This window comes from Girardinichthys multiradiatus, chromosome 6 (assembly GCF_021462225.1).
Source record: "Girardinichthys multiradiatus isolate DD_20200921_A chromosome 6, DD_fGirMul_XY1, whole genome shotgun sequence".
Lineage (NCBI taxonomy): Eukaryota > Metazoa > Chordata > Actinopteri > Cyprinodontiformes > Goodeidae > Girardinichthys > Girardinichthys multiradiatus.
Window position 1 is genome coordinate 45,233,531 of NC_061799.1, and position 26,699 is coordinate 45,260,229.

The window sequence follows — 26,699 nt, forward strand, 5'->3', positions numbered from 1 at the left end:
AAGTGAACCTCTGCTGGTAGACGTTATTCATTGGAAACACATACCAACCAATCTTTGCAGACTATGAGAGGATTAAATAAGATAATTTTAGAGCCGTCTATCTGATGGGCAGAACTTTTTTTTAACCAAAATCCATACAGACAGAAAAAGGCTGATTACTTATTGAAGCAACATCGCCACACAAGGTTGAGCAAATAAAGATAAGAAAAACAGAGGAAAAATAAAAAGAACAAAATAAAGTGAAAATGAATGTAAAAGCCAATAAATACGTCTACACAGAATACAAAGACAGAACAACAAGTCTCTAAACATCTCCCAGCAACTGTGAGGTGACCTTAACAAATATTAAATATCTTAAATAGAGCAACTAACTTATAGGCTTCCTTTGTTATTTACAAGCGTCTGTGAATTAAAGAGAATTAAATACATTCAGCCTTCTGTTACACATGGTTTAACTTTAAAGTATTTACATTTATGAATAGATAATTTCCCTCATAAAGCCCAGATTCTGATCATCAATAAATGAACCAGATTTAATGACTTACAGTTGGAAATAATAATTGAATCTCCTGGACTGTTACCAGTTCCACATGTCAACCCAAAAGGCTTCGCAGGGAGAAAATAGGTGATCCAGGCTTTCAGTCTGGTTTTCACAAAGAACACAGGCGTTCACCTCCAGAATAATTTTATCTTCAGGAATTCCTAAAGGTTCCCTCAGAGTCGGGCGTTCTGTGTGTGAACTGTGAGCGGCTCTGACTCGTCACTGTCCACGGACGTTTCAGATTTCATAGTCCAGCGTACCAATTGCCTACATTCCCACAATTTGGGCCATGGTGTCATCAAACGAGGAGGAAGAGCTAATCTGCCGTGTAGCTTTGGGAAAACGAAAGAAAAGAAGGTGGTAAAAAAGGCCATTAAACCAGAATAGGGATGAAGAAGAGGAGCACAATATGCTGGTGAAGGACATGAAGACAAAGGACAACAAGAAACTTTGAATATTTCCGAATGGATGGTGGCAAGTTTGATGAGCTAGTTGGAAGCCAGTTCCTACACCTGGGCACCCACTGCACACCTGTTAGAGCGGCACAGAGAGTGGCAGATATACTGGCACCAATTGTCAACCCTTATTGGCTTGCTGTCACATATAAAAACAGTTTGATAGGAAGCATTTTTCCCGCTGAGAGGTTTACTGTGTGACACTGAGGACTTGGTTGTAAATATTGAGCTTTGCACAAACGTTTCCAGTGGAAGTTAACTTTGAGTCCACACTGAGTCCACACTGAGTCCACTTTGAGTACACTTTGAGTCCACAGTGAGTCCACTTTAAGTCCACTTTAAGTCCACACTGAGGCCACTTTGAGTACACTTTGAGTCCACACTGAGTCCACACTGAGTCCACTTTGAGTCCACACTGAGTCCACTTTAAGTCCACACTGAGGCCACTTTGAGTCCACACTGAGTTCACACTGAGTCCACAATGAGTCCACTTTGAGTCTACAGAGTCCACTTTGAGTCCACTCTGAGTCCACACTGAGTCCACTTTGAGTCCACTTTGAGTTTACTTTGAGTCCACACTGAGTTTACTTTGAGTCCACTTTGAGTCCACACTGAGTCCACTTTGAGTTGACACTGAGTCCACTTTGAGTCCACACTGAGTCCACTTTGAGTCCACTTTGAGTTCACTTTGAGTCCACACTGAGTTCACTTTGAGTCCACTTTGAGTCCACACTGAGTCCACACTGAGTCCACTTTGAGTCCACTTTGAGTCCACTTTGAGTCCACACTGAGTCCACTTTGAGTCGACACTGAGTCCACTTTGAGTCCACACTGAGTCCACTTTGAGTCCACTTTGAGTTCACTTTGAGTCCGCACTGAGTTCACTTTGACTCCACTTTGAGTCCACACTGAGTCCACTTTGAGTCGACACTGAGTCCACTTTGAGTCCACACTGAGTCCACACTGAGTCCACTTTGAGTCCACTTTGAGTCCACACTGAGTCCACACTGAGTCCACTTTGAGTCCACTTTGAGTTCACTTTGAGTCCACTTTGAGTCCACACTGAGTCCACACTGAGTCCACTTTGAGTCCACTTTGAGTTCACTTTGAGTCCACTTTGAGTCCACACTGAGTCCACTTTGAGTTCACTTTGAGTCCACTTTGAGTCCACACTGAGTCCACTTTGAGTACACTTTGAGTCCACAGTGAGTCCACTTTAAGTCCACTTTAAGTCCACACTGAGGCCACACTGAGTCCACACTGAATCCACTTTGAGTCCACACTGAGTCCACTTTAAGTCCACTTTAAGTCCACACTGAGGCCACTTTGAGTCCACACTGAGTCCACACTGAGACCACTTTGAGTTCACACTGAGTCCACTTTGAGTCCACACTGAGTCCACACAGAGTCTACTTTGAGTCCACTTTAAGTCCACACTGAGTCCACAATGAGACCTGTTTGAGTCCACACTGAGTCCACTTTGAGTCTACACTGAGTCCACTTTGAGTCCACACTGAGTCCACTTGGAGTCCACACTGAGTCTACTTTGAGTTCACTTTGAGTCCACACAGAGTCCACACTGAGTCCACTTTGAGTTCACTTTGAGTCCACACAGAGTCCACACTGAGTCCACTTTGAGTCCACTTTGAGTCCACACTGAGTCCACACTGAGTCCACTTTGAGTCCACTTTGAGTCCACTTTGAGTCCACACTGAGTCCACTTTAAGTCGACACTGAGTCCACTTTGAGTCCACACTGAGTCCACACTGAGTCCACTTTGAGTTCACTTTGAGTCCACACTGAGTTCACTTTGACTCCACTTTGAGTCCACACTGAGTCCACTTTGAGTCGACACTGAGTCCACTTTGAGTCCACACTGAGTCCACACTGAGTCCACACTGAGTCCACTTTGAGTCCACTTTGAGTTCACTTTGAGTCCACTTTGAGTCCACACTGAGTCCACACTGAGTCCACTTTGAGTCCACTTTGAGTTCACTTTGAGTCCACTTTGAGTCCACACTGAGTCCACACTGAGTCCACTTTGAGTTCACTTTGAGTCCACACTGAGTCCACTTTGAGTACACTTTGAGTCCACAGTGAGTCCACTTTAAGTCCACTTTAAGTCCACACTGAGGCCACTTTGAGTACACTTTGAGTCCACACTGAGTCCACACTGAGTCCACACTGAATCCACTTTGAGTCCACACTGAGTCCACTTTAAGTCCACTTTAAGTCCACACTGAGGCCACTTTGAGTCCACACTGAGTCCACACTGAGACCACTTTGAGTTCACACTGAGTACACTTTGAGTCCACACTGAGTCCACACTGAGTCTACTTTGAGTCCACTTTGAGTTACTTTGAGTCCACTTTGAGTTCACTTTGAGTCCACTTTGAGTCTACACTGAGTCCACTTTGAGTACACTTTGAGTCCACAGTGAGTCCACTTTAAGTCCACTTTAAGTCCACACTGAGGCCACTTTGAGTACACTTTGAGTTTACTTTGAGTCCACACTGAGTTTACTTTGAGTCCACTTTGAGTCCACACTGAGTCCACTTTGAGTTGACACTGAGTCCACTTTGAGTCCACACTGAGTCCACTTTGAGTCCACTTTGAGTTCACTTTGAGTCCACTTTGAGTCCACACTGAGTTCACTTTGAGTCCACTTTGAGTCCACACTGAGTCCACACTGAGTCCACTTTGAGTCCACTTTGAGTCCACTTTGAGTCCACACTGAGTCCACTTTGAGTCGACACTGAGTCCACTTTGAGTCCACACTGAGTCCACTTTGAGTCCACTTTGAGTTCACTTTGAGTCCGCACTGAGTTCACTTTGACTCCACTTTGAGTCCACACTGAGTCCACTTTGAGTCGACACTGAGTCCACTTTGAGTCCACACTGAGTCCACACTGAGTCCACTTTGAGTCCACTTTGAGTCCACACTGAGTCCACACTGAGTCCACTTTGAGTCCACTTTGAGTTCACTTTGAGTCCACTTTGAGTCCACACTGAGTCCACACTGAGTCCACTTTGAGTCCACTTTGAGTTCACTTTGAGTCCACTTTGAGTCCACACTGAGTCCACTTTGAGTTCACTTTGAGTCCACTTTGAGTCCACACTGAGTCCACTTTGAGTACACTTTGAGTCCACAGTGAGTCCACTTTAAGTCCACTTTAAGTCCACACTGAGGCCACACTGAGTCCACACTGAATCCACTTTGAGTCCACACTGAGTCCACTTTAAGTCCACTTTAAGTCCACACTGAGGCCACTTTGAGTCCACACTGAGTCCACACTGAGACCACTTTGAGTTCACACTGAGTCCACTTTGAGTCCACACTGAGTCCACACAGAGTCTACTTTGAGTCCACTTTAAGTCCACACTGAGTCCACAATGAGACCTGTTTGAGTCCACACTGAGTCCACTTTGAGTCTACACTGAGTCCACTTTGAGTCCACACTGAGTCCACTTGGAGTCCACACTGAGTCTACTTTGAGTTCACTTTGAGTCCACACAGAGTCCACACTGAGTCCACTTTGAGTTCACTTTGAGTCCACACAGAGTCCACACTGAGTCCACTTTGAGTCCACTTTGAGTCCACACTGAGTCCACACTGAGTCCACTTTGAGTCCACTTTGAGTCCACTTTGAGTCCACACTGAGTCCACTTTAAGTCGACACTGAGTCCACTTTGAGTCCACACTGAGTCCACACTGAGTCCACTTTGAGTTCACTTTGAGTCCACACTGAGTTCACTTTGACTCCACTTTGAGTCCACATTGAGTCCACTTTGAGTCGACACTGAGTCCACTTTGAGTCCACACTGAGTCCACACTGAGTCCACACTGAGTCCACTTTGAGTCCACTTTGAGTTCACTTTGAGTCCACTTTGAGTCCACACTGAGTCCACACTGAGTCCACTTTGAGTCCACTTTGAGTCCACTTTGAGTCCACTTTGAGTCCACACTGAGTCCACACTGAGTCCACTTTGAGTTCACTTTGAGTCCACACTGAGTCCACTTTGAGTACACTTTGAGTCCACAGTGAGTCCACTTTAAGTCCACTTTAAGTCCACACTGAGGCCACTTTGAGTACACTTTGAGTCCACACTGAGTCCACACTGAGTCCACACTGAATCCACTTTGAGTCCACACTGAGTCCACTTTAAGTCCACTTTAAGTCCACACTGAGGCCACTTTGAGTCCACACTGAGTCCACACTGAGACCACTTTGAGTTCACACTGAGTACACTTTGAGTCCACACTGAGTCCACACTGAGTCTACTTTGAGTCCACTTTGAGTTACTTTGAGTCCACTTTGAGTTCACTTTGAGTCCACTTTGAGTCTACACTGAGTCCACTTTGAGTACACTTTGAGTCCACAGTGAGTCCACTTTAAGTCCACTTTAAGTCCACACTGAGGCCACTTTGAGTACACTTTGAGTCCACACTGAGTCCACACTGAGTCCACACTGAATCCACTTTGAGTCCACACTGAGTCCACTTTAAGTCCACTTTAAGTCCACACTGAGGCCACTTTGAGTCCACACTGAGTCCACACTGAGACCACTTTGAGTTCACACTGAGTCCACTTTGAGTCCACACTGAGTCCACACTGAGTCAACTTTGAGTCCACTTTAAGTCCACACTGAGTCCACAATGAGACCTGTTTGAGTCCACACTGAGTCCACTTTGAGTCTACACTGAGTCCACTTTGAGTCCACACTGAGTCCACTTTGAGTCCACACTGAGTCTACTTTGAGTTCACTTTGAGTCCACACAGAGTCCACACTGAGTCCACTTTGAGTTCACTTTGAGTCCACACAGAGTCCACACTGAGTCCACTTTGAGTCCACTTTGAGTCCACACTGAGTCCACACTGAGTCCACTTTGAGTCCACTTTGAGTCCACTTTGAGTCCACACTGAGTCCACTTTAAGTCGACACTGAGTCCACTTTGAGTCCACACTGAGTCCACACTGAGTCCACTTTGAGTTCACTTTGAGTCCACACTGAGGCCACTTTGAGTCCACACTGAGTCCACACTGAGACCACTTTGAGTTCACACTGAGTCCACTTTGAGTCCACACTGAGTCCACACTGAGTCTACTTTGAGTCCACTTTGAGTTACTTTGAGTCCACTTTGAGTTCACTTTGAGTCCACTTTGAGTCTACACTGAGTCCACTTTGAGTACACTTTGAGTCCACAGTGAGTCCACTTTAAGTCCACTTTAAGTCCACACTGAGGCCACTTTGAGTACACTTTGAGTCCACACTGAGTCCACACTGAGTCCACACTGAATCCACTTTGAGTCCACACTGAGTCCACTTTAAGTCCACTTTAAGTCCACACTGAGGCCACTTTGAGTCCACACTGAGTCCACACTGAGACCACTTTGAGTTCACACTGAGTCCACTTTGAGTCCACACTGAGTCCACACTGAGTCTACTTTGAGTCCACTTTAAGTCCACACTGAGTCCACAATGAGACCTGTTTGAGTCCACACTGAGTCCACTTTGAGTCTACACTGAGTCCACTTTGAGTCCACACTGAGTCCACTTTGAGTCCACACTGAGTCCACTTTGAGTTCACTTTGAGTCCACACAGAGTCCACACTGAGTCCACTTTGAGTCCACTTTGAGTTCACTTTGAGTTCACTTTGAGTTCACTTTGAGTCCACACTTAGTCCACTTTGAGTCGACACTGAGTCCACTTTGAGTCCACACTGAGTCCACACTGAGTCCACTTTGAGTCCACTTTGAGTTCACTTTGAGTCCACTTTGAGTCCACACTGAGTCCACACTGAGTCCACTTTGAGTTCACTTTGAGTCCACACTGAGTCCACTTTGAGTACACTTTGAGTCCACAGTGAGTCCACTTTAAGTCCACTTTAAGTCCACACTGAGTCCACTTTGAGTACACTTTGAGTCCACACTGAGTCCACACTGAGTCCACACTGAATCCACTTTGAGTCCACACTGAGTCCACTTTAAGTCCACTTTAAGTCCACACTGAGGCCACTTTGAGTCCACACTGAGTCCACACTGAGACCACTTTGAGTTCACACTGAGTACACTTTGAGTCCACACTGAGTCCACACTGAGTCTACTTTGAGTCCACTTTGAGTTACTTTGAGTCCACTTTGAGTTCACTTTGAGTCCACTTTGAGTCTACACTGAGTCCACTTTGAGTACACTTTGAGTCCACAGTGAGTCCACTTTAAGTCCACTTTAAGTCCACACTGAGGCCACTTTGAGTACACTTTGAGTCCACACTGAGTCCACACTGAGTCCACACTGAATCCACTTTGAGTCCACACTGAGTCCACTTTAAGTCCACTTTAAGTCCACACTGAGACCACTTTGAGTTCACACTGAGTCCACTTTGAGTCCACACTGAGTCCACACTGAGTCTACTTTGAGTCCACTTTAAGTCCACACTGAGTCCACAATGAGACCTGTTTGAGTCCACACTGAGTCCACTTTGAGTCTACACTGAGTCCACTTTGAGTCCACACTGAGTCCACACAGAGTCCACACTGAGTCCACTTTGAGTCCACTTTGAGTTCACTTTGAGTTCACTTTGAGTTCACTTTGAGTCCACACTTAGTCCACTTTGAGTCGACACTGAGTCCACTTTGAGTCCACACTGAGTCCACACTGAGTCCACTTTGAGTCCACTTTGAGTTTACTTTGAGTCCACACTGAGTTCACTTTGAGTCCACTTTGAGTCCACACTGAGTCCACTTTGAGTCCACACTGAGTCCACTTTGAGTTGATACTGAGTCCACTTTGAGTCCACACTGAGTCCACACTGAGTCCACTTTGAGTCCACTTTGAGTTCACTTTGAGCCCACACTGAGTTCACTTTGAGTCCACTTTGAGTCCACACTGAGTCCACACTGAGTCCACTTTGAGTCCACTTTGAGTTCACTTTGAGTCCACACTGAGTTCACTTTGAGTCCACTTTGAGTCCACTTTAAGTCCACACTGAGTCCACTTTGAGTCGACACTGAGTCCACTTTGAGTCCACACTGAGTCCACACTGAGTCCACTTTGAGTCCACTTTGAGTTCACTTTGAGTCCACACTGAGTTCACTTTGACTCCACTTTGAGTCCACACTGAGTCCACTTTGAGTCGACACTGAGTCCACTTTGAGTCCACACTGAGTCCACACTGAGTTCACTTTGAGTCCACTTTGAGTCCACACTGAGTCCACACTGAGTCTACTTTGAGTCCACTTTAAGTCCACACTGAGTCCACAATGAGACCTGTTTGAGTCCACACTGAGTCCACTTTGAGTCTACACTGAGTCCACTTTGAGTCCACACTGAGTCCACTTGGAGTCCACACTGAGTCTACTTTGAGTTCACTTTGAGTCCACACAGAGTCCACACTGAGTCCACTTTGAGTTCACTTTGAGTCCACACAGAGTCCACACTGAGTCCACTTTGAGTCCACTTTGAGTCCACACTGAGTCCACACTGAGTCCACTTTGAGTCCACTTTGAGTCCACTTTGAGTCCACACTGAGTCCACTTTAAGTCGACACTGAGTCCACTTTGAGTCCACACTGAGTCCACACTGAGTCCACTTTGAGTTCACTTTGAGTCCACACTGAGTTCACTTTGACTCCACTTTGAGTCCACATTGAGTCCACTTTGAGTCGACACTGAGTCCACTTTGAGTCCACACTGAGTCCACACTGAGTCCACACTGAGTCCACTTTGAGTCCACTTTGAGTTCACTTTGAGTCCACTTTGAGTCCACACTGAGTCCACTCTGAGTCCACTTTGAGTCCACTTTGAGTTCACTTTGAGTCCACTTTGAGTCCACACTGAGTCCACACTGAGTCCACTTTGAGTTCACTTTGAGTCCACACTGAGTCCACTTTGAGTCCACACTGAGTCCACACTGAGTCCACTTTAAGTCCACTTTAAGTCCACACTGAGGCCACTTTGAGTACACTTTGAGTCCACACTGAGTCCACACTGAGTCCACACTGAATCCACTTTGAGTCCACACTGAGTCCACTTTAAGTCCACTTTAAGTCCACACTGAGGCCACTTTGAGTCCACACTGAGTCCACACTGAGACCACTTTGAGTTCACACTGAGTACACTTTGAGTCCACACTGAGTCCACACTGAGTCTACTTTGAGTCCACTTTGAGTTACTTTGAGTCCACTTTGAGTTCACTTTGAGTCCACACTGAGTCCACACTGAGTCCACTTTGAGTACACTTTGAGTCCACAGTGAGTCCACTTTAAGTCCACTTTAAGTCCACACTGAGGCCACTTTGAGTACACTTTGAGTCCACACTGAGTCCACACTGAGTCCACACTGAATCCACTTTGAGTCCACACTGAGTCCACTTTAAGTCCACTTTAAGTCCACACTGAGGCCACTTTGAGTCCACACTGAGTCCACACTGAGACCACTTTGAGTTCACACTGAGTCCACTTTGAGTCCACACTGAGTCCACACTGAGTCTACTTTGAGTCCACTTTAAGTCCACACTGAGTCCACAATGAGACCTGTTTGAGTCCACACTGAGTCCACTTTGAGTCTACACTGAGTCCACTTTGAGTCCACACTGAGTCCACTTGGAGTCCACACTGAGTCTACTTTGAGTTCACTTTGAGTCCACACAGAGTCCACACTGAGTCCACTTTGAGTTCACTTTGAGTCCACACAGAGTCCACACTGAGTCCACTTTGAGTCCACTTTGAGTCCACACTGAGTCCACACTGAGTCCACTTTGAGTCCACTTTGAGTCCACTTTGAGTCCACACTGAGTCCACTTTAAGTCGACACTGAGTCCACTTTGAGTCCACACTGAGTCCACACTGAGTCCACTTTGAGTTCACTTTGAGTCCACACTGAGGCCACTTTGAGTCCACACTGAGTCCACACTGAGACCACTTTGAGTTCACACTGAGTACACTTTGAGTCCACACTGAGTCCACACTGAGTCTACTTTGAGTCCACTTTGAGTTACTTTGAGTCCACTTTGAGTTCACTTTGAGTCCACTTTGAGTCTACACTGAGTCCACTTTGAGTACACTTTGAGTCCACAGTGAGTCCACTTTAAGTCCACTTTAAGTCCACACTGAGGCCACTTTGAGTACACTTTGAGTCCACACTGAGTCCACACTGAGTCCACACTGAATCCACTTTGAGTCCACACTGAGTCCACTTTAAGTCCACTTTAAGTCCACACTGAGGCCACTTTGAGTCCACACTGAGTCCACACTGAGACCACTTTGAGTTCACACTGAGTCCACTTTGAGTCCACACTGAGTCCACACTGAGTCTACTTTGAGTCCACTTTAAGTCCACACTGAGTCCACAATGAGACCTGTTTGAGTCCACACTGAGTCCACTTTGAGTCTACACTGAGTCCACTTTGAGTCCACACTGAGTCCACTTTGAGTCCACACTGAGTCCACTTTGAGTCCACTTTGAGTCCACACTGAGTCCACACTGAGTCCACTTTGAGTCCACTTTGAGTTCACTTTGAGTTCACTTTGAGTTCACTTTGAGTCCACACTTAGTCCACTTTGAGTCGACACTGAGTCCACTTTGAGTCCACACTGAGTCCACACTGAGTCCACTTTGAGTCCACTTTGAGTTCACTTTGAGTCCACTTTGAGTCCACACTGAGTCCACACTGAGTCCACTTTGAGTTCACTTTGAGTCCACACTGAGTCCACTTTGAGTACACTTTGAGTCCACAGTGAGTCCACTTTAAGTCCACTTTAAGTCCACACTGAGGCCACTTTGAGTACACTTTGAGTCCACACTGAGTCCACACTGAGTCCACACTGAATCCACTTTGAGTCCACACTGAGTCCACTTTAAGTCCACTTTAAGTCCACACTGAGGCCACTTTGAGTCCACACTGAGTCCACACTGAGACCACTTTGAGTTCACACTGAGTACACTTTGAGTCCACACTGAGTCCACACTGAGTCTACTTTGAGTCCACTTTGAGTTACTTTGAGTCCACTTTGAGTTCACTTTGAGTCCACTTTGAGTCTACACTGAGTCCACTTTGAGTACACTTTGAGTCCACAGTGAGTCCACTTTAAGTCCACTTTAAGTCCACACTGAGGCCACTTTGAGTACACTTTGAGTCCACACTGAGTCCACACTGAGTCCACACTGAATCCACTTTGAGTCCACACTGAGTCCACTTTAAGTCCACTTTAAGTCCACACTGAGACCACTTTGAGTTCACACTGAGTCCACTTTGAGTCCACACTGAGTCCACACTGAGTCTACTTTGAGTCCACTTTAAGTCCACACTGAGTCCACAATGAGACCTGTTTGAGTCCACACTGAGTCCACTTTGAGTCTACACTGAGTCCACTTTGAGTCCACACTGAGTCCACACAGAGTCCACACTGAGTCCACTTTGAGTCCACTTTGAGTTCACTTTGAGTTCACTTTGAGTTCACTTTGAGTCCACACTTAGTCCACTTTGAGTCGACACTGAGTCCACTTTGAGTCCACACTGAGTCCACACTGAGTCCACTTTGAGTCCACTTTGAGTTTACTTTGAGTCCACACTGAGTTCACTTTGAGTCCACTTTGAGTCCACACTGAGTCCACTTTGAGTCCACACTGAGTCCACTTTGAGTTGATACTGAGTCCACTTTGAGTCCACACTGAGTCCACACTGAGTCCACTTTGAGTCCACTTTGAGTTCACTTTGAGCCCACACTGAGTTCACTTTGAGTCCACTTTGAGTCCACACTGAGTCCACACTGAGTCCACTTTGAGTCCACTTTGAGTTCACTTTGAGTCCACACTGAGTTCACTTTGAGTCCACTTTGAGTCCACTTTAAGTCCACACTGAGTCCACTTTGAGTCGACACTGAGTCCACTTTGAGTCCACACTGAGTCCACACTGAGTCCACTTTGAGTCCACTTTGAGTTCACTTTGAGTCCACACTGAGTTCACTTTGACTCCACTTTGAGTCCACACTGAGTCCACTTTGAGTCGACACTGAGTCCACTTTGAGTCCACACTGAGTCCACACTGAGTTCACTTTGAGTCCACTTTGAGTCCACACTGAGTTCACTTTGAGTCCACTTTGAGTCCACTTTGAGTCCACACTGAGTCCACTTTGAATCCACTTTGAGTCACTCAGACATCTGTGGAGTCAACAACCCCGACCCCGTGGGGGCCTTAAACTGACTAAATCTTGTTAGGGACGTCTAATCTGCATTTAGATGTGCAGAACGGCTCAAACAGCCTGTCGCTTTTTTACCGATAATTACAAACAGAACATTTAATTTCAAAGATCAACATCTTTTCCCCCGGGTCTAAACGTTTAAACATGAAAATTAAAAAGCAAAGCTTGAAAGGGTTTTCATTCAAAAATCAGAGAACAGATAAAAAATAAACACAGTTTGCAGATCTGGAAAATTTGTGTAAAAATTAACTAAAATATTTCTACCTCAGGAACGCCTCAAAGTGATAGAAGCCATTTTTCTGCATTAATGCTTTTTAAAAATCAATTTTTCCTGAAAAGAATAGAAACATGTGCTTCACAAACATTTTCAGTGCAGGACTAGTGTGCTCCAATATTTCTCCTCAAGGACAGAATCCCATAAAAATGAAAAGATAAACTCACATCTGAAACAAACTTTGATGTCGCGTCGCTCAGCGTCTTCAGCATCGGTGTGGCACTGGCATAGAACAGAGACATCCGATTGGCCAGCTCGTTGTTGACCTCGCTTCCCGAGTCCGACTGAAAAATAACACAGAACCCAGCCAATGATTACAGAATCCAGTGATCCATAATAATAATAATAATAATAATAATAATAACGTTTTCACCTGGAAAATGGTTCAAAGTTAAACCTTTTGTTTTATAATGAAATTCAAACGTATATGTCCAAGTTAAAAGTTCAAAACTGTTTTTGTCACAAGATGATCTGAGAACAAAAGTCAGTTTGGATTTCAGCATCAAAACTGAGGACAGAACCGAGATTAGAACCAACAGAACTAAATGAGTTTCAGTAATCAGTTTGATACTGATTCATCTCAATTTTTTCCTTTATTGGTTCTCATAAAAAAGTAAAACCCCATGACCCAATTTCACGAAGACAAGCTGTAAGACCACCTGGTATTTTTAGATTTTAACGGGACGTACATCAGGGTGCCGTCGGCATAGAAACGGTTAAGCTTCAAAGTCTTGTAAATTTAAAACAGAAGAGGACCGAGGGCTCATCCCTGTGGCACACCAGGGTTAACAGGATCATTAGGAAGATAGAATTATTAATCGTCAGCAAAGATTCTATTTGAGAGGTACAAGTTTGATAAATGGAGATCACATTAGACTTTTTATAAGAGTCAAGTTCCTCATTTTCTTAAACTTAAGGGATGTTGTAGAAGATAGCAAAAGGCTAAACTGAACTCTAAAAGAAGCAACACTGAACCATTTCCTCTATTACTGCTTAACTATATGTCATTAATTAAACTCAGTCTCACTAGAAGCACAATGTTCTAAAACCAGACGAAAGCTGATGATAACACAATCCTAATTCATAAATAATCCTTTTAATAATAACCACAACTGTGCAGTTCCTATTAAACTGGTGTGAATGTGCGACTTTCTTACCGACACGTTGTTGATCCGCATGCGGCTGATGGTTCGCCGATAGTAGCTGAAGTCATTCTGGATGGCAGGGTTGGTCATCTGAAACAGGACAAAATTAGAGGTGAGACAATAAGGTGGGGGAACCCTGAGAAAGAAGAAAGAAAGAAGAGGAGGACCTTTAGCTCATCGAAGCGCAGTGTGAAGTGCAGGATGTGGGCGAACTGACGAGCCAGCGCCTGCTTCTGCTCCAGATGTTGAGTTGGAGTCGAGTCAGCACTGGTGAGAATATCCAGGAGGCAATGCAGACTGGATTCTGAGGGAAACACATGGACAATCGTTATGACATCGTGCAAAAGTTTTAAACCGAGCTAATTTCTTCCCTTCAGGCACCCAGACTGCATTAATTTAACTGAAACCGAGAGAAAAGGTCCAAATAAAAGACCATCAGGAAGCCTAGAGGTCCTTCATAAAGACAACTTTAAAAGATTACAGGAAATCTGAATGCTGGGACCATCCCATAGACAGAAAAGTGGTTAGCCGTGCGTTACCCAGTTTCTGTGAGAACTCGTAGAAGGTTTTGAGTTTGGCGACCAGAGGAACCACAGCGGCCCAGGCCTTCTCCTGAACACCTTCAACATTAGGATTCTGGATGGCCTGAAAACATGAAAAACACCAAAAACATCAGGAACCGAGCTGAATGCACTCTGTATCGTGACAGGCATTCTATGCATCCTAAACAGAGGAATTATTTTAAACTGGTTTTATAATCAATTACAACATTTTGAAAGCCTCACTTAATACTTTATTGTAAATGTGTGCAGCAGACAGGTTTCCATCTTTTATCAGGTTCTTGTTGCTCTGAATCCCAGCTTATACCTTCAGTCATTAAACTCAAGCTTGTTCTTCAGCATCTTTCTGAATGTTTAACCCGTTTGCATTTTATGTGCATAATAAATTATTTTTCTAGATTCATTGCAACTGTGTCACCTGTCGGATTTCCTCTCCAGCTCCTTTGTATGTCTGGAGGTCGTCCAGGATGACCTTGGCTTCCGTCAGCACCTGATTCACCTTCTCCCACACCTCTGTCTCTGACTGTGAAGGCTGAGCGTCTGAAAATACAAGCTTGGATTAACTGCTAACGGATGAGTTATGATTAAAACATCTAAACTCATCAACAAAAGCTGTTGACAGAAAGTCGAGACAGATCCAGATTTAATTGACCAAAGTGTGTCTCTGAGTCTTACTTTCAAAGTCCAGGAAGAAGTTTCCAGCATTGTTGTCGATGTCTCGAGTCAACACCTTGATCAGGTTCCCCATGCTGCCGACACAAGAAGCAGAGGTGAGAACATCCCAGTGAACAACCAGAGGAACCGCAGCTAGAACTTGCAGGTCAGAGTTCAGCTGCACAGCTCTATGTCACGGACACTACTTTGAAGAGAACAATGTAAACATTTTGGACGGAGAAGAACCAAACAGAGGAGGTGGCTTCAGGTTCCATCTGTCTAACATCTACAGCGCAGCCTTGACTCGTCTCCTCAGGTGGTTTCACAACCATTCACACCTTGGAGATCCTTTCTTTCTCCAATTCATGCACCACCAGTACACTGCTAACATAACAATACAAATACCTGCTTTAATCACCATGGTAACACCATCAACCTGGTCCAACCTGAACCCTACAGAGAACCTATGGAGTTTTGTCAGGAGGAAGATGAGAGACACCAGAACCAACACTGCAGATGACCTGAAGGCCACTATCAAAGCAACCCGGGCTTCCTGAACACCTCAGCAGAACCACAGGCTGATCACCTCCATGCCACGCCACACTGATGCAGTAATTGATGCAAAAGGAGCCCACACCAGGTACTGGGTGCATAGAAATGAAGATACCTGACATAAAATATATTTTTAGTGATTTTAGGTAATATTCAAAAGTTCTGAATTTTGGGTTTTAATTCAATAAATGTATGAGTTTCACTTTCTGAAATGAGGGATACAAATTGTTGAACCTCGTACTCGTACTCGTCGTCTTCCGCTTATCCGGGACCGGGTCGTGGGGGCAGCAGACTCAACAGAGACGCCCAGACGTCCCTCTCTCCAGACACCTCCTCCAGTTCCTCCAGGGGGAGCCCAAGGCGTTCCCAGGCCAGCCGAGAGACATAGTCCCTCCAGTGTGTCCTGGGCCGTCCCCTGGGCCTCCTCCCGGTGGGACGTGCCTGGAACACCTCCCGAGGAAGGCGTCCAGGAGGCATCCGGTATAGATGCCCGAGCCACCACAACTGGCTCCTCTCGATGTGGAGGAGCAGCGGCTCTACTCCGAGCTCCTCCCGGATGGCCGAGCTCCTCACCCTATCTCTAAGGGAGAGCCCGGCCACCCTACAGAGGAAACTCATTTCAGCCGCTTGTATCCGGGATCTCGTTCTTTCGGTCATGACCCAAAGTTCATGGCCATAGGTGAGGGTAGGAACGTAGACCGACCAGTAAATTGAGAGCTTTGCTTTTCGGCTCAGCTCTCTCTTCACCACAATGGACCGGCACAGCGCCCCCATTACTGTGGCAGCCGCACCGATCCGTCTGTCGATCTCCCGCTCCATTCTTCCCTCACTCGTGAACAAGACTCCAAGATACTTAAACTCCTCCACTTGAGGCAGGAACTCCCCTCCAACCTGAAGAGGACAAGCCACCCTTTTCCGGTCGAGTACCATGGCCTCGGACTTGGAGGAGCTGATCCTCATCTCAGCCGCTTCACACTCGGCTGCAAACCGCCACAGCGCATGCTGTAGGTCTTGGCTAGAGGGGGCCAGCAGGACCACGTCATCTGCAAAAAGAAGAGACGAAATCCACTGGTCCCCAAACCCGACCCCCTCCGGCCCTTGGCTGCGTCTAGAAATCCTGTCCATAAAAGTTATGAACAGGACCGGTGACAAAGGGCAGCCCTGCCGGAGTCCAACATGCACCGGGAACAGGTCCGACTTAGTGCCGGCAATGCGGACCAAACTCCTGCTCCGCTCGTACAGGGACCGGATGGCCCCTAGTAAAGGGCCCCCGATTCCATACTCCTGGAGCACCCCCCACAGGGCATCACGAGGGACACAGTCGAATGCCTTCTCCACCTTCTCCATGTCCACAAAACACATGTGAACCGGTTGGGCAAACTCCCATGAACCCTCGAGTACCCTGTAGAGGGTGTAGAGCTGGTCCAGTGTTCCACGGCCGGGACGAAAACCACACTGCTCCTCCTGAAGCCGAGGTTCGACTATCGGTCGGACTCTCCTCTCCAATACCCTGGCGTAGGCCTTACCAGGGAGGCTGAGGAGTGTGATCCCCCTGTAGTTGGAACACACCCTCCGGTCCCCCTTCTTATGAAGGGGGACCACCACCCCAGTCTGCCAGTCCAGAGGCACTGTCCCCGACCGCCACGCAATGTTGAAGAGACGTGTCAACCATGACAGCCCTACAACATCCAGAGACTTGAGGTACTCAGGGCGGATCTCATCCACCCCTGAAGCCCTGCCACCGTGGAGCTTTTTAACCACCTCGGTGACTTCAGCCTGGGTGATGAAAGAGTTCAACCCCGAGTCCCCAGAGAGGGATACAAATTGTTAAACCTTTCCCCCAATATTGTAATTTTACAGCTGAAATCTAGTTACAGCTGCAGTGAAAGTTTGGTGGATGGCTGCTGTACAACAAATCTAAATCTAATCAAATCTAACTTTAGTTTCATTTAGTAGCTTAGCTTTTTCTTCTGAGATCTTCTGGGAAGTCTGGCCTGAAATGATCATGACCGTGGAGGACTGGAACATCTGGAGATGATGGTGTGACTGAGGAAGATGTCACTAAGAGAAGATCATTATCTGTGGAACAGCCATCCAAAAGAGCCATCCAGAACTCTGTTGTCTGGACCATCATTCATTGTTTTCAAGCTTTTAAAGCTCAATTTACTAATTTTCACAAACAGATATACCAAACGTTAAAGTCCATTTAAAGGTAGCTACGCCTTGTGATCAGTTTCATGAAACAATAAAACCGATTTTAGATTGAGCTTTAAAACATGTTCAACAGTAGTAATGACCTTCTTTCCGAATCATGAACGCTCATTATAGGCCTTTGTGTTGGTTTAAATTTGATCCCATTTAGAATATTTTAATAAACATTAGAATATTTTAGAGAGGAAACAGTGAAGCTGCACTGAAGGAGAAGTAAAGCATACAGCTTCATCTTCAACCGGCTGGAGGAGGTATCATGCTGTCAGAATAGATTTGCACTTTGGTCTGTGGCTGCAAGCTAAAGTGGAAGTGACACCTTCGTTTTAAAAATGGAGAAAAGAGGAAGCAGCAACGTCTCTGAAAGTTTGGCCTAAATTTAAAACAGAGGAAGTAAAACAGAATGAGCTCAGTTCAGGTAAAAAAAACTCCAGCGACAGATGAACTACATCCGGGTTTGTCAGAACGCCAGGTTGGTTCTGAGCTGGTTTCAGATCGTTAAAAGTTCCAGTAAATTCACAATCATCTGCAGAAACCACAATCAGGGATGATTTTGTTACACTTTAAAGTATCTGCAGACTTGAATTTATTATCTAAAAGACGAAGTCTTCAAACTCAAGTTTCGGCTTCAGATCTGTCAAAGTTTCCTTCATGTTAAATAGATTTCCTTTAACAATCAGTTATATCTAAAAATGTGCTAAACTGTTTCATTTGAGTCTAGTTGAAAGTTTAAAAGGGACTTTTACTTCCCCAAAGGGAGCCCACTGGACTCTGAGCTCAGCCAGGGACCTTTTCAGACGTCATTTCTCCTGCCAACCAGCTCCTCTTGATCAGCAACCAATCAGATGGAGAAGGTTTTGAGGAACGTGTGATTTGAAAGCTCCTAATGTGGAAGTTTCACACTGAGACGACACAACAGCAACTTTAACCACATGTTCATCTGTAGATCAGTTCCTCCACTCGCTAATTAAGCATTTGGTTCACCAACCCTCTTACCAGAAGGTTCTATACATTCTTTGGACTAAAGAAGTCTTCATTCATTAGCTCGGTTTTCTTTAGAAATTAAAAAGAAATTGTAATTTTATTCTGGATCACAAACAGAAACAAGCTACAGTTTGTTTCAGTGTGTGATCTGCAGCCTGAGGACGACAAGAACAACAGAAAATGAAAGTATTTCTGAAGATCTGCTGTTTCTTTGCTGCCTAATAACCAGCGAGGAAGCCGTGTTTGGCTGTAAAACCAGCCCCGCCAAAAGGTTCATCTTTCCAAGCAGTGATGGGTCGTGGTTCTTCGTGTTGCTGTGATCATAAACATGTTCATCTTTTCAGGAAAAGATTAAAATGGAGACTCATTCCTGACGTCTTTGTGCCTGGAGCTTATCCTAGTTTGTTGGGTTCGGTTTTTCCGCCCGCTTTTTCAGAACTGACCACAGGTTCTTAATGGGGTTTAGACACGGGCAAGTCCAACACTTTGGTGATGTGATCTTTGAGCTGCTTGGTCTTCAACCTTGTGACACGGTGCTCCACGATGCCGGAAAATGATGAGAAGTTGCTCTTGGAGGACATCTTGATCCCACTCTTTATTCATGGCAGTGACCTTAGGAAGGAAGTCCACCCTCTTGGCTAGATAGATTAGAATAGAATAGAATAGAATAGAATAGAATAGAATAGAATAGAATGGAAAAGAATAGAATAGAATAGAATAGAATAGAATAGAATAGAATAGAATAGAAAAGAATAGAATAGAATAGAATAGAATAGAATAGAATAGAAAAGAATAGAATAGAATAGAATAGAATAGAATAGAATAGAATAGAATAGAATGGAAAAGAATGGAAAAGAATAGAATAGAATAGAATAGAATAGAATAGAATAGAATAGAATAGAATAGAATAGAATAGAATAGAATAGAATGCTAGTTAATTGTCCCACACTGGGCAGAATCAGGTGTGTCGGCAGCGACCTAAAAGGCAAATGGAAGCATGCAGGAACTCACAAACATAAAAAAAACTATAAAAATCAAAAATTAAGAGTAGACTGGACCGCAAACGGAAAAATGGTCTTCATAAGAAGAGAAATACTGCACAAACACTCAAGAACTGGATCAGAATGCTTCACTACTGGCTCCAGGTGGACTTGTGGTAGCTTTCAGTTTTCCTCTTCAGATGTTCAAACGTTTAGAAAGAGGATTCCTCAGAGAAATTAACTTTACTCCAGGATCCTGCAGTCCAACCTTAGACTTCCTGCATAATTTCTGTCTGTCCTGGATGGTTTTCTTGGACAGAAGACACTCATTTGCTGCCCTGCTTGTCCACATGTCCCCAGCTCTCAGTAGGTAGAGATGCCACCAGCTGCTCTGTCCTGATGGCAACATTACTGTAGCAGCTGTCTTAGAGCCTGAGATGTTCCTGCAGCTGGAGATTATTAGCTGCACTGTTTCTCCATCTGATGTGGTTTTGCTCCAAAGTAATGATGCCTTCAAGCTTTCCCTGGCAGGCAACATCAGCTTGAAGGGTCACCACAAAAACTGGTGAACTGCAAGGAGAAAGTATCTGTCTGCATCTACAGAAATATACTTTCAGAGGAAATCTTCTGAGGATCTTCTGTGGAAATCTCAGTGTGTGAAGACCAGAACCCTACATCTAAGTGTGATCAGTATATCCACACTGGACTCTGCAGAACCTCAAAAAACCATAATCGTTCGGCCGCTGGGTCCAGAAATATAATCTGAAAGTTTAATCCTCGAGAAGTAAGCCATTTATACCGTTAAATGTTATTACAAATTGCTTCTAGTTTGGTTTTTGTCAGACCTAAAAGTTTCAGATCATTAAACAAACATATCGAAGATGAACAGAGAAAATGCAAAAAGCATTTGATGGTTTCATTTGTCAAGGGAAAAAAGCTCCACCTCCATCTAACCCCTCAAGGAAATACTTTCCCCTTTGTTCAATCATGAATCAACTGATAAACCACATTTCTTTGGAAAGTTGAGTCCAGTTTTCCTCAGACCACAGGCCTGATAACAGTCTGACCTGTAGAATCCTGAAGTCACTTAAGGAACCTGTCTGACAGCATGAAGTAGGCAAAACCATCTCAAAAAGAAACAGATCAGGTCCCAATCTAAAGAAATTGCGGAAATTAAGATATAGTCTCTGACATCTATCAGTCTAGAAAGGGTTAAAAAGCCATCTCTAAAGGGTTGGCACTCCAGATAACCATGGTGAGAACCATCATCCACACACGGAACAGTGGAGAACATTTCCAGGAGTAGCCAATCCACCAGAATTACTCCACAGACTCATCAACGACTCATCCAGGAGGTCATAGAAAAACATCTAAAGCTCTGCAGGCCTCAACACCTCACCTAAGTTCAGAGGTCATGATTCAACAATAAGAAAGAGAGACTGGGCAAAAGTGACCTCAATGGGAGAATTCCAAGGCCAGAACCACTGCTGGCCCAAAATAACCCAAATTCCCATCTCACATTTACCAAAAAACATCTTGATGACCCTCAAGACCTTTGGAAAAATAGCACAGCATTTCTGAAAAAGATAAGATTATACCTACAGGCAAACATGGTGGTGGCAGTGTAATGATCTGGGTCTGCTTTGCTGCTTCAGGATCTGGACAACCTGCTGTGATTGTCCTGATGGAACCATGAATTCTGCTCTCTAGCAGAAACTCCTGAAGAAGAATGTCCAACCATCAGATTATGACCTCAAAGCTCACCTGCAGCAGGTCAATGATCCAATGGACACCAAGCCCACGTCTGAATGGGTTTACAAAAATAAAGTGATGTTTTTGGAGTGGCCTAGTCAAAGTCTGGACCTAAAACTGATTAGGATGCTGTGACATGATCTTCAACAGGTTGTTCCTGCTGGAAAAGCCCCAATGTGGATGAATTAAAAGAATTCAGCAAAGCAGAGTGGGTCCACATTCCTCCACATTGATGCTGAAGACTCATTAGCAGTTATCAAGAACTCTTGGTGGCTGCAGAGGGAGGAACAACCCTAGCAGCAACAGCAAGGTGTGGAGGGTAATGGCTGTTTCCCAGTGGACCGCGTTGGTTTGGACACCAACATGTTACTAAATGACTGGATCAACTCACAGAACCTCTAAGAGCTGAAAATCAGCAGCAGTTTGGAGGCTCCATCCTGGTACAGGAAGAACTGAGCGACTTCAAATGTCAGCTTTATCCAACCAAGAGACCCAACGGGACAAAAGGCAGAAACGAGGCAGAAACAGAAACTACAAGCATCAGAACCCGCTGTATTCAGCTCCAGGTCCATTCCAACATAATAATAAGGGGAACCTCCCACTGGGTTTTATGCAAAAGAACGTTTTTTCTTTTTACTTTGTGGTGTTTCTAAATATAATGATCTGCAGAACCTCCAACTTCCTCTATCTCTGCTGAAACTGCGTTAAACTACGTTCTCATAGAAGAAATTTGTGTTTTATCAGACAATCATTCAGACTCTGAACAGATAATTCTTTTAGAACATTAAAGATCTGACTGGGTTCATCTCAACAACAGCACTGGTTTAGTTTGGTACAGGTGGTGGTCGTGGGATCTTTTGAAAATAACGCAGGTACAAATGGACAGAAAGATGGTGAGAAACCCAAAGATAACCTTAGTTTCACCTTTTCAGTTTATTCCACAATGATTTCACTGATTAATGGCTGGAATGCTGCAAAGCTGATGAAGGCTAAAGGTTCCCCTGGAATGCCGTGTTTGTGCCTTAATCAAAATGGAGATCTGGACTGGAGAAAACTCACATGCATGAAGAACCGGGAAGGCGGCCATAGCGGGTCAAATGGACCCTCTGATTTAACAGCTATATTTAAAGCAAGGAAAATGGGATGAACTGCATCCATAGCTGGTCCCCATGAACATGGAAGAATTTGGAGCAGCTGGAGAACCCTGCCGGGTTTCCTGCAAGAAACACCTACAGTGTCCAGAGGTTCTAAAAGTTTACAGCAGCAGTTCGCGTCCAAACAGAACGCCATTCAATATTAGCAGAATGATTTTTCCATTTTTATGGAACATCTTGGAAATAGAAGATGAAAAGTAAATTGATATTTCTACAACAGGAGTTTTTTCTTCCAGTAAAGCTTCTCATTCCTCATCAGTATCATCCGATGCTGAAGGAAATGTCCCTGCTTGGTGAGTCCAAACATGCTGCCTGTAGCGTTATCAGATGACGTGAAAATGTTTGACTTCATGAAGATTAATCTTCATACTCGACATATTTATAACAGTAAGGATGTTACCGTCTGTGTGCTCTAGTTGCTTGACTGGGTGTTATGCTACTGGCTGCATCCAATCAAAAACTGCTTTTTATTCACTATTGCAAGCTGCAGTTTTAGGAATTCCAGACAATAAAATAAATACGTGCAGAATATCGTTAATTCCGGTTTTACAGGATTAACATTAAAACCTTGTTTAATTTACTGGATTTAACTAAGCAACTAGTCTGTTAGTTACTGTTTTCAACTAGATATATAACAAAAATATACTGATGTATTACATGAGCAATCTTTATTTATCCTGTGCATGATCCAAAATTGGAAATAATATTAGGGATGCTAATGACATCCGATATTATTATTGCTGTTATGGCTGTTGGGCGATATTTATTGATATTATAGATATTTTTACTGCTCTTTTGACAGCGTGAAAAATAGACCACATCGCTTCAGTTAAATAGCACTGTCACATGATCCAACCAACACCACATGACCAACCGCTTCCCCTCCAGAAACACAAACAGCAACAAGATGGAAATAAATATTGGTTGTTATATCGGCCCAGTTTTCCTCATATACCAGTTGATTAAAAATCGGTATCAGTATCTGCATTAACAACATACCGATGTTAACACAGATACTTGATATAAGCAGAATATTCTCTTGCTGTTTTTAACACATATATACTATAAATATCAGGTACTACAGTAACAAATATGATCTTTGAGCTGAATAAAGGACTATTACAAGTCAATTAAATGACATTTATATAAACCACTAAAAAGGCAGAATATTAATCAAAGATCATCGTGTTTTTGTCTTTAAAAATAAAAGCATTTAGAATGCCATGGGGGCCAGATCCCCAGTCCAGATGTTTTCCTAGCATCGCCTCTGGATGGGTCCTTCATTGTTAGACTAAGTAGAGACTTACTGGGCCTTCTTCTCGCCTCTCTGCTGCCAGCTCTGACAGACTGAAGTTGAGTAAAAACGGAAATGAGTCCTGCTGGTGGTTGTGGGTAAACAGACTCACGAACCTTCAGAGAGGCGCCTGGATTTGGAGGATCTCATTTAAAATCTCATCTCAGAGCTGGATCAACCTCCTGAGTGTGGATGTAACCGGAACTTCACTGGAGCAGAACTTCGAGCTGTGAAGCATGCAACAGATTCTCCTCCAGCAGCAGCTCTGCAGGACCTGACATGTCTAATATGATTATGGATCCACCCTCAGATCTACCCCCACCTCTCCTCCCTCCGGTCCGAACCCCACTGCCTCACCCTCCACCCTCCCTCCCCGGTCCCGCCGCGCTCACCTTCACTGATCACTGATCGCTGATCGATGCGTGCGTAGCGGATCGATGGCCCGACGTGCTCCAGGTGTCTCCCGGCGGCCCGCCTCCTCGTCTACATGCTGGGTGAGAGTAAACCCGGAAACCGGCGGCACGCAGCTCCGTTAACTATAAAAGGAGTGATTTCCTCAGGAGGAACTGAACCGTGAGCCAATCAGAGAGCAGCAGGAGACAACCTGAGCTCCACGAAGCAAACCATCGGAACCACCCGACAGGTTGAGCTCAACACAGCAGAACACCCAGTTCTGGCCGATGGAGCCAAAAGCAGGTGGTCATCCATGTCGCTGGTCTGTTCTGTTTGCGCAGGTTCTACTGAGAAACCAAACTCCGTTTAAAATCCGTCTAAAATAAGACGTTTTCATCAGATTACACCTGTTCCTGCAGGTTTCCCTGCTTCTGCAACACTGGATGACAACTTCCAGAAACTTTTCTGTAATTCGGCTCACAAACTTAGCCACTGATTTAATTAATTCTGGCAAATAACAGCAAAAAGTGAATCAAAATACAGCTTTAGGGATATTTACTTTAACAAGACATTTCTTATATATATATTATATATTTTTTTAAATAGATACATTTATTTTCTTTTAACAGAATTTGACATCCAGGATCATTGTCGTAAGTGAACCAGGGTAGCTGTCCTCTTTATGTTAACATTTCATTTCCAGTTAAAGTTAGATTAGTAACTCATCTTTTTTACTTTCAACTAACAAAATACAATTATGTGGAACCGGTTTCATATTTTTTAATGTAATTGTTTGCCAGGAAAGCTGAACACATTCCAATCTGTTGCAGTTTATTTATATTCCCAACAGGGCATTTTAGGCCACTTTACTGGATAAACAAGTCCAGTTCATCACCAACTATACTGAAATACATGATAATCAAATTCATACCAATACAACTACAGGTTAGATGCAATGACCCACAGACCAGTCTGATCCTAAATGGAAGACTAGATACTCTAATCCACTTTATAAGGCCACCTGGTTACCTGTAGAAGAAAGGCCAGCCAATTGCAAGGAGTTCTTATTCTCCTAAGCAAATAAGTGGTGATCCACTGAGCCTGGTTCCAGCAGAACCAGTGACCATCTGCCTTGTCAGGTGGGGGTTTGAGAAAGCAAACACAGAAAAAAAATTTCCAATGAAAAGATTCAAGCATGTTTGACTCGGGTCATGATGTGATGTTCAGATGATCAACTCTGCTGCTCTTTAGGGATGCTCCTCACATTCATCATGCAGTTTCTACCAAATGGTCCATGGAAGGAGGAGTGCTGATCCAACAGCAGGGTCATGGGGGGCCAGGTTTCATTGATGCATGTGGAGCGTGAAGGGCAGCCTGTGTGGTCCAATCCAACAAACGTGGTACTGTTTCTGGTATTGCTGAAGAATTTAATGATGGTTCTGTTAAGACAGACGACAAAATATACAGTATATCACAGTTTGTTGTGTATGGGACTGCATAACTGCAGCCCAGTCAGGGTGTCCATGGAGCAGCATGCTCCTGGCAATGTCCTGCTGGGAAACCTTGGGTCCTTTCATCTATGTGGAAGTTATTTTAATACGTACCTCCTATCTCAGCATACCAGCAGAACTCGATGACCTTTATTGACAACAGGATCGCCTCATGGCTTTGGCCTCTTTCAGCAGGAGAATGCCTCAAAGCAAAATTGGTTGAACACTACAGGTTTGAGGTGTTAGCCTCCAGATTCCCCAGACCTCAGTTCAAACATGTATCTGTGGGTCCATCCATGGATGCTGCACATATCAACTACCAGGACCTAAAGAATCTGCTGCCAACTTCTTGGTGCCAGATACCACTGGACATCCTTAGAGGTCAAGTGGAGTCCAGGCTTCAGTGGGTCAGAGCTGTTAGGCAGCTGGTCATATTGTTATGCTTGATCAGTACATATATTAAACAACTTGCTTTACTCTTCAGATATTACACTTTCAAAGTATTATTTATGGGGTAAGAACGCTGTCAAAAACAATGTGTATGTAAAGACAGAAATGTGTGCATATTAGTCAATAGTTGTGCATAAGTAAAATCTAAAAGAGGTTTGTATATTTTCTCTGTAAAAATACAAAATAAAATGTTACAGCTTCAAGAAATTACAAACACAAAGTTCAAGTTTACAGTTGTGGTTTATTCTTTATGAATACAATATGCTATAAGCTATCTTCCTTATTTTTTACCACCGTCTTCCTCCCTCCCTGTTGGTTGGAGTAAGGAGGAGTCAGGTTTAGCCTAAACCGGCTCAGTTATGGTTGAGGTCCAAACACACCCTCCATTTCTGCTACCTGTATGACCCTTTCTCTTTTCCAATGGTTATAATCAGTCTGACAGAGAGAGGTATCCCAATCCTTGTGGTTTTTAGTATAACAATGACCATCAGTGGGCTCTAGATGGACAAACTGTCTACTTTTAAGGCTTAAAACTTTCCTTTTTAATAAAGCTTATAGTTAGAGTGGCTTAGTTTATCCTGAACTATCTCTGTAGTTATGCTGCTATAGGCTT

At 44.4% G+C, this 26,699-nt stretch overlaps 1 protein-coding gene across 3 annotated transcripts in view; it reads right to left on the reverse strand.

Moving 5' to 3' along the window:
* Nucleotides 1-24,303, reverse strand: part of LOC124870705 (CYFIP-related Rac1 interactor B-like) — a 29,507-nt gene extending 5,204 nt beyond the window's left edge. The window contains exons 1-7 of one of the 3 annotated variants that reach the window (XM_047369534.1): nt 24,146-24,303; nt 14,851-14,924; nt 14,594-14,715; nt 14,155-14,260; nt 13,783-13,919; nt 13,628-13,705; nt 12,638-12,754 (exon numbers count right to left, since the gene is read on the reverse strand). In XM_047369534.1, coding sequence (XP_047225490.1) covers nt 12,638-12,754; nt 13,628-13,705; nt 13,783-13,919; nt 14,155-14,260; nt 14,594-14,715; nt 14,851-14,923 — 633 coding nt within the window. In that variant the 5' untranslated portion in view covers nt 14,924; nt 24,146-24,303. Of the gene's footprint in view, nt 1-12,637; nt 12,755-13,627; nt 13,706-13,782; nt 13,920-14,154; nt 14,261-14,593; nt 14,716-14,850; nt 14,925-23,766; nt 23,815-23,869; nt 24,074-24,145 lie in introns of those variants that run through there. The other 2 variants (XM_047369535.1, XM_047369536.1) reach the window with 2 other exon arrangements.
* Between the last annotated feature and the right edge of the window lie 2,396 nt (nt 24,304-26,699).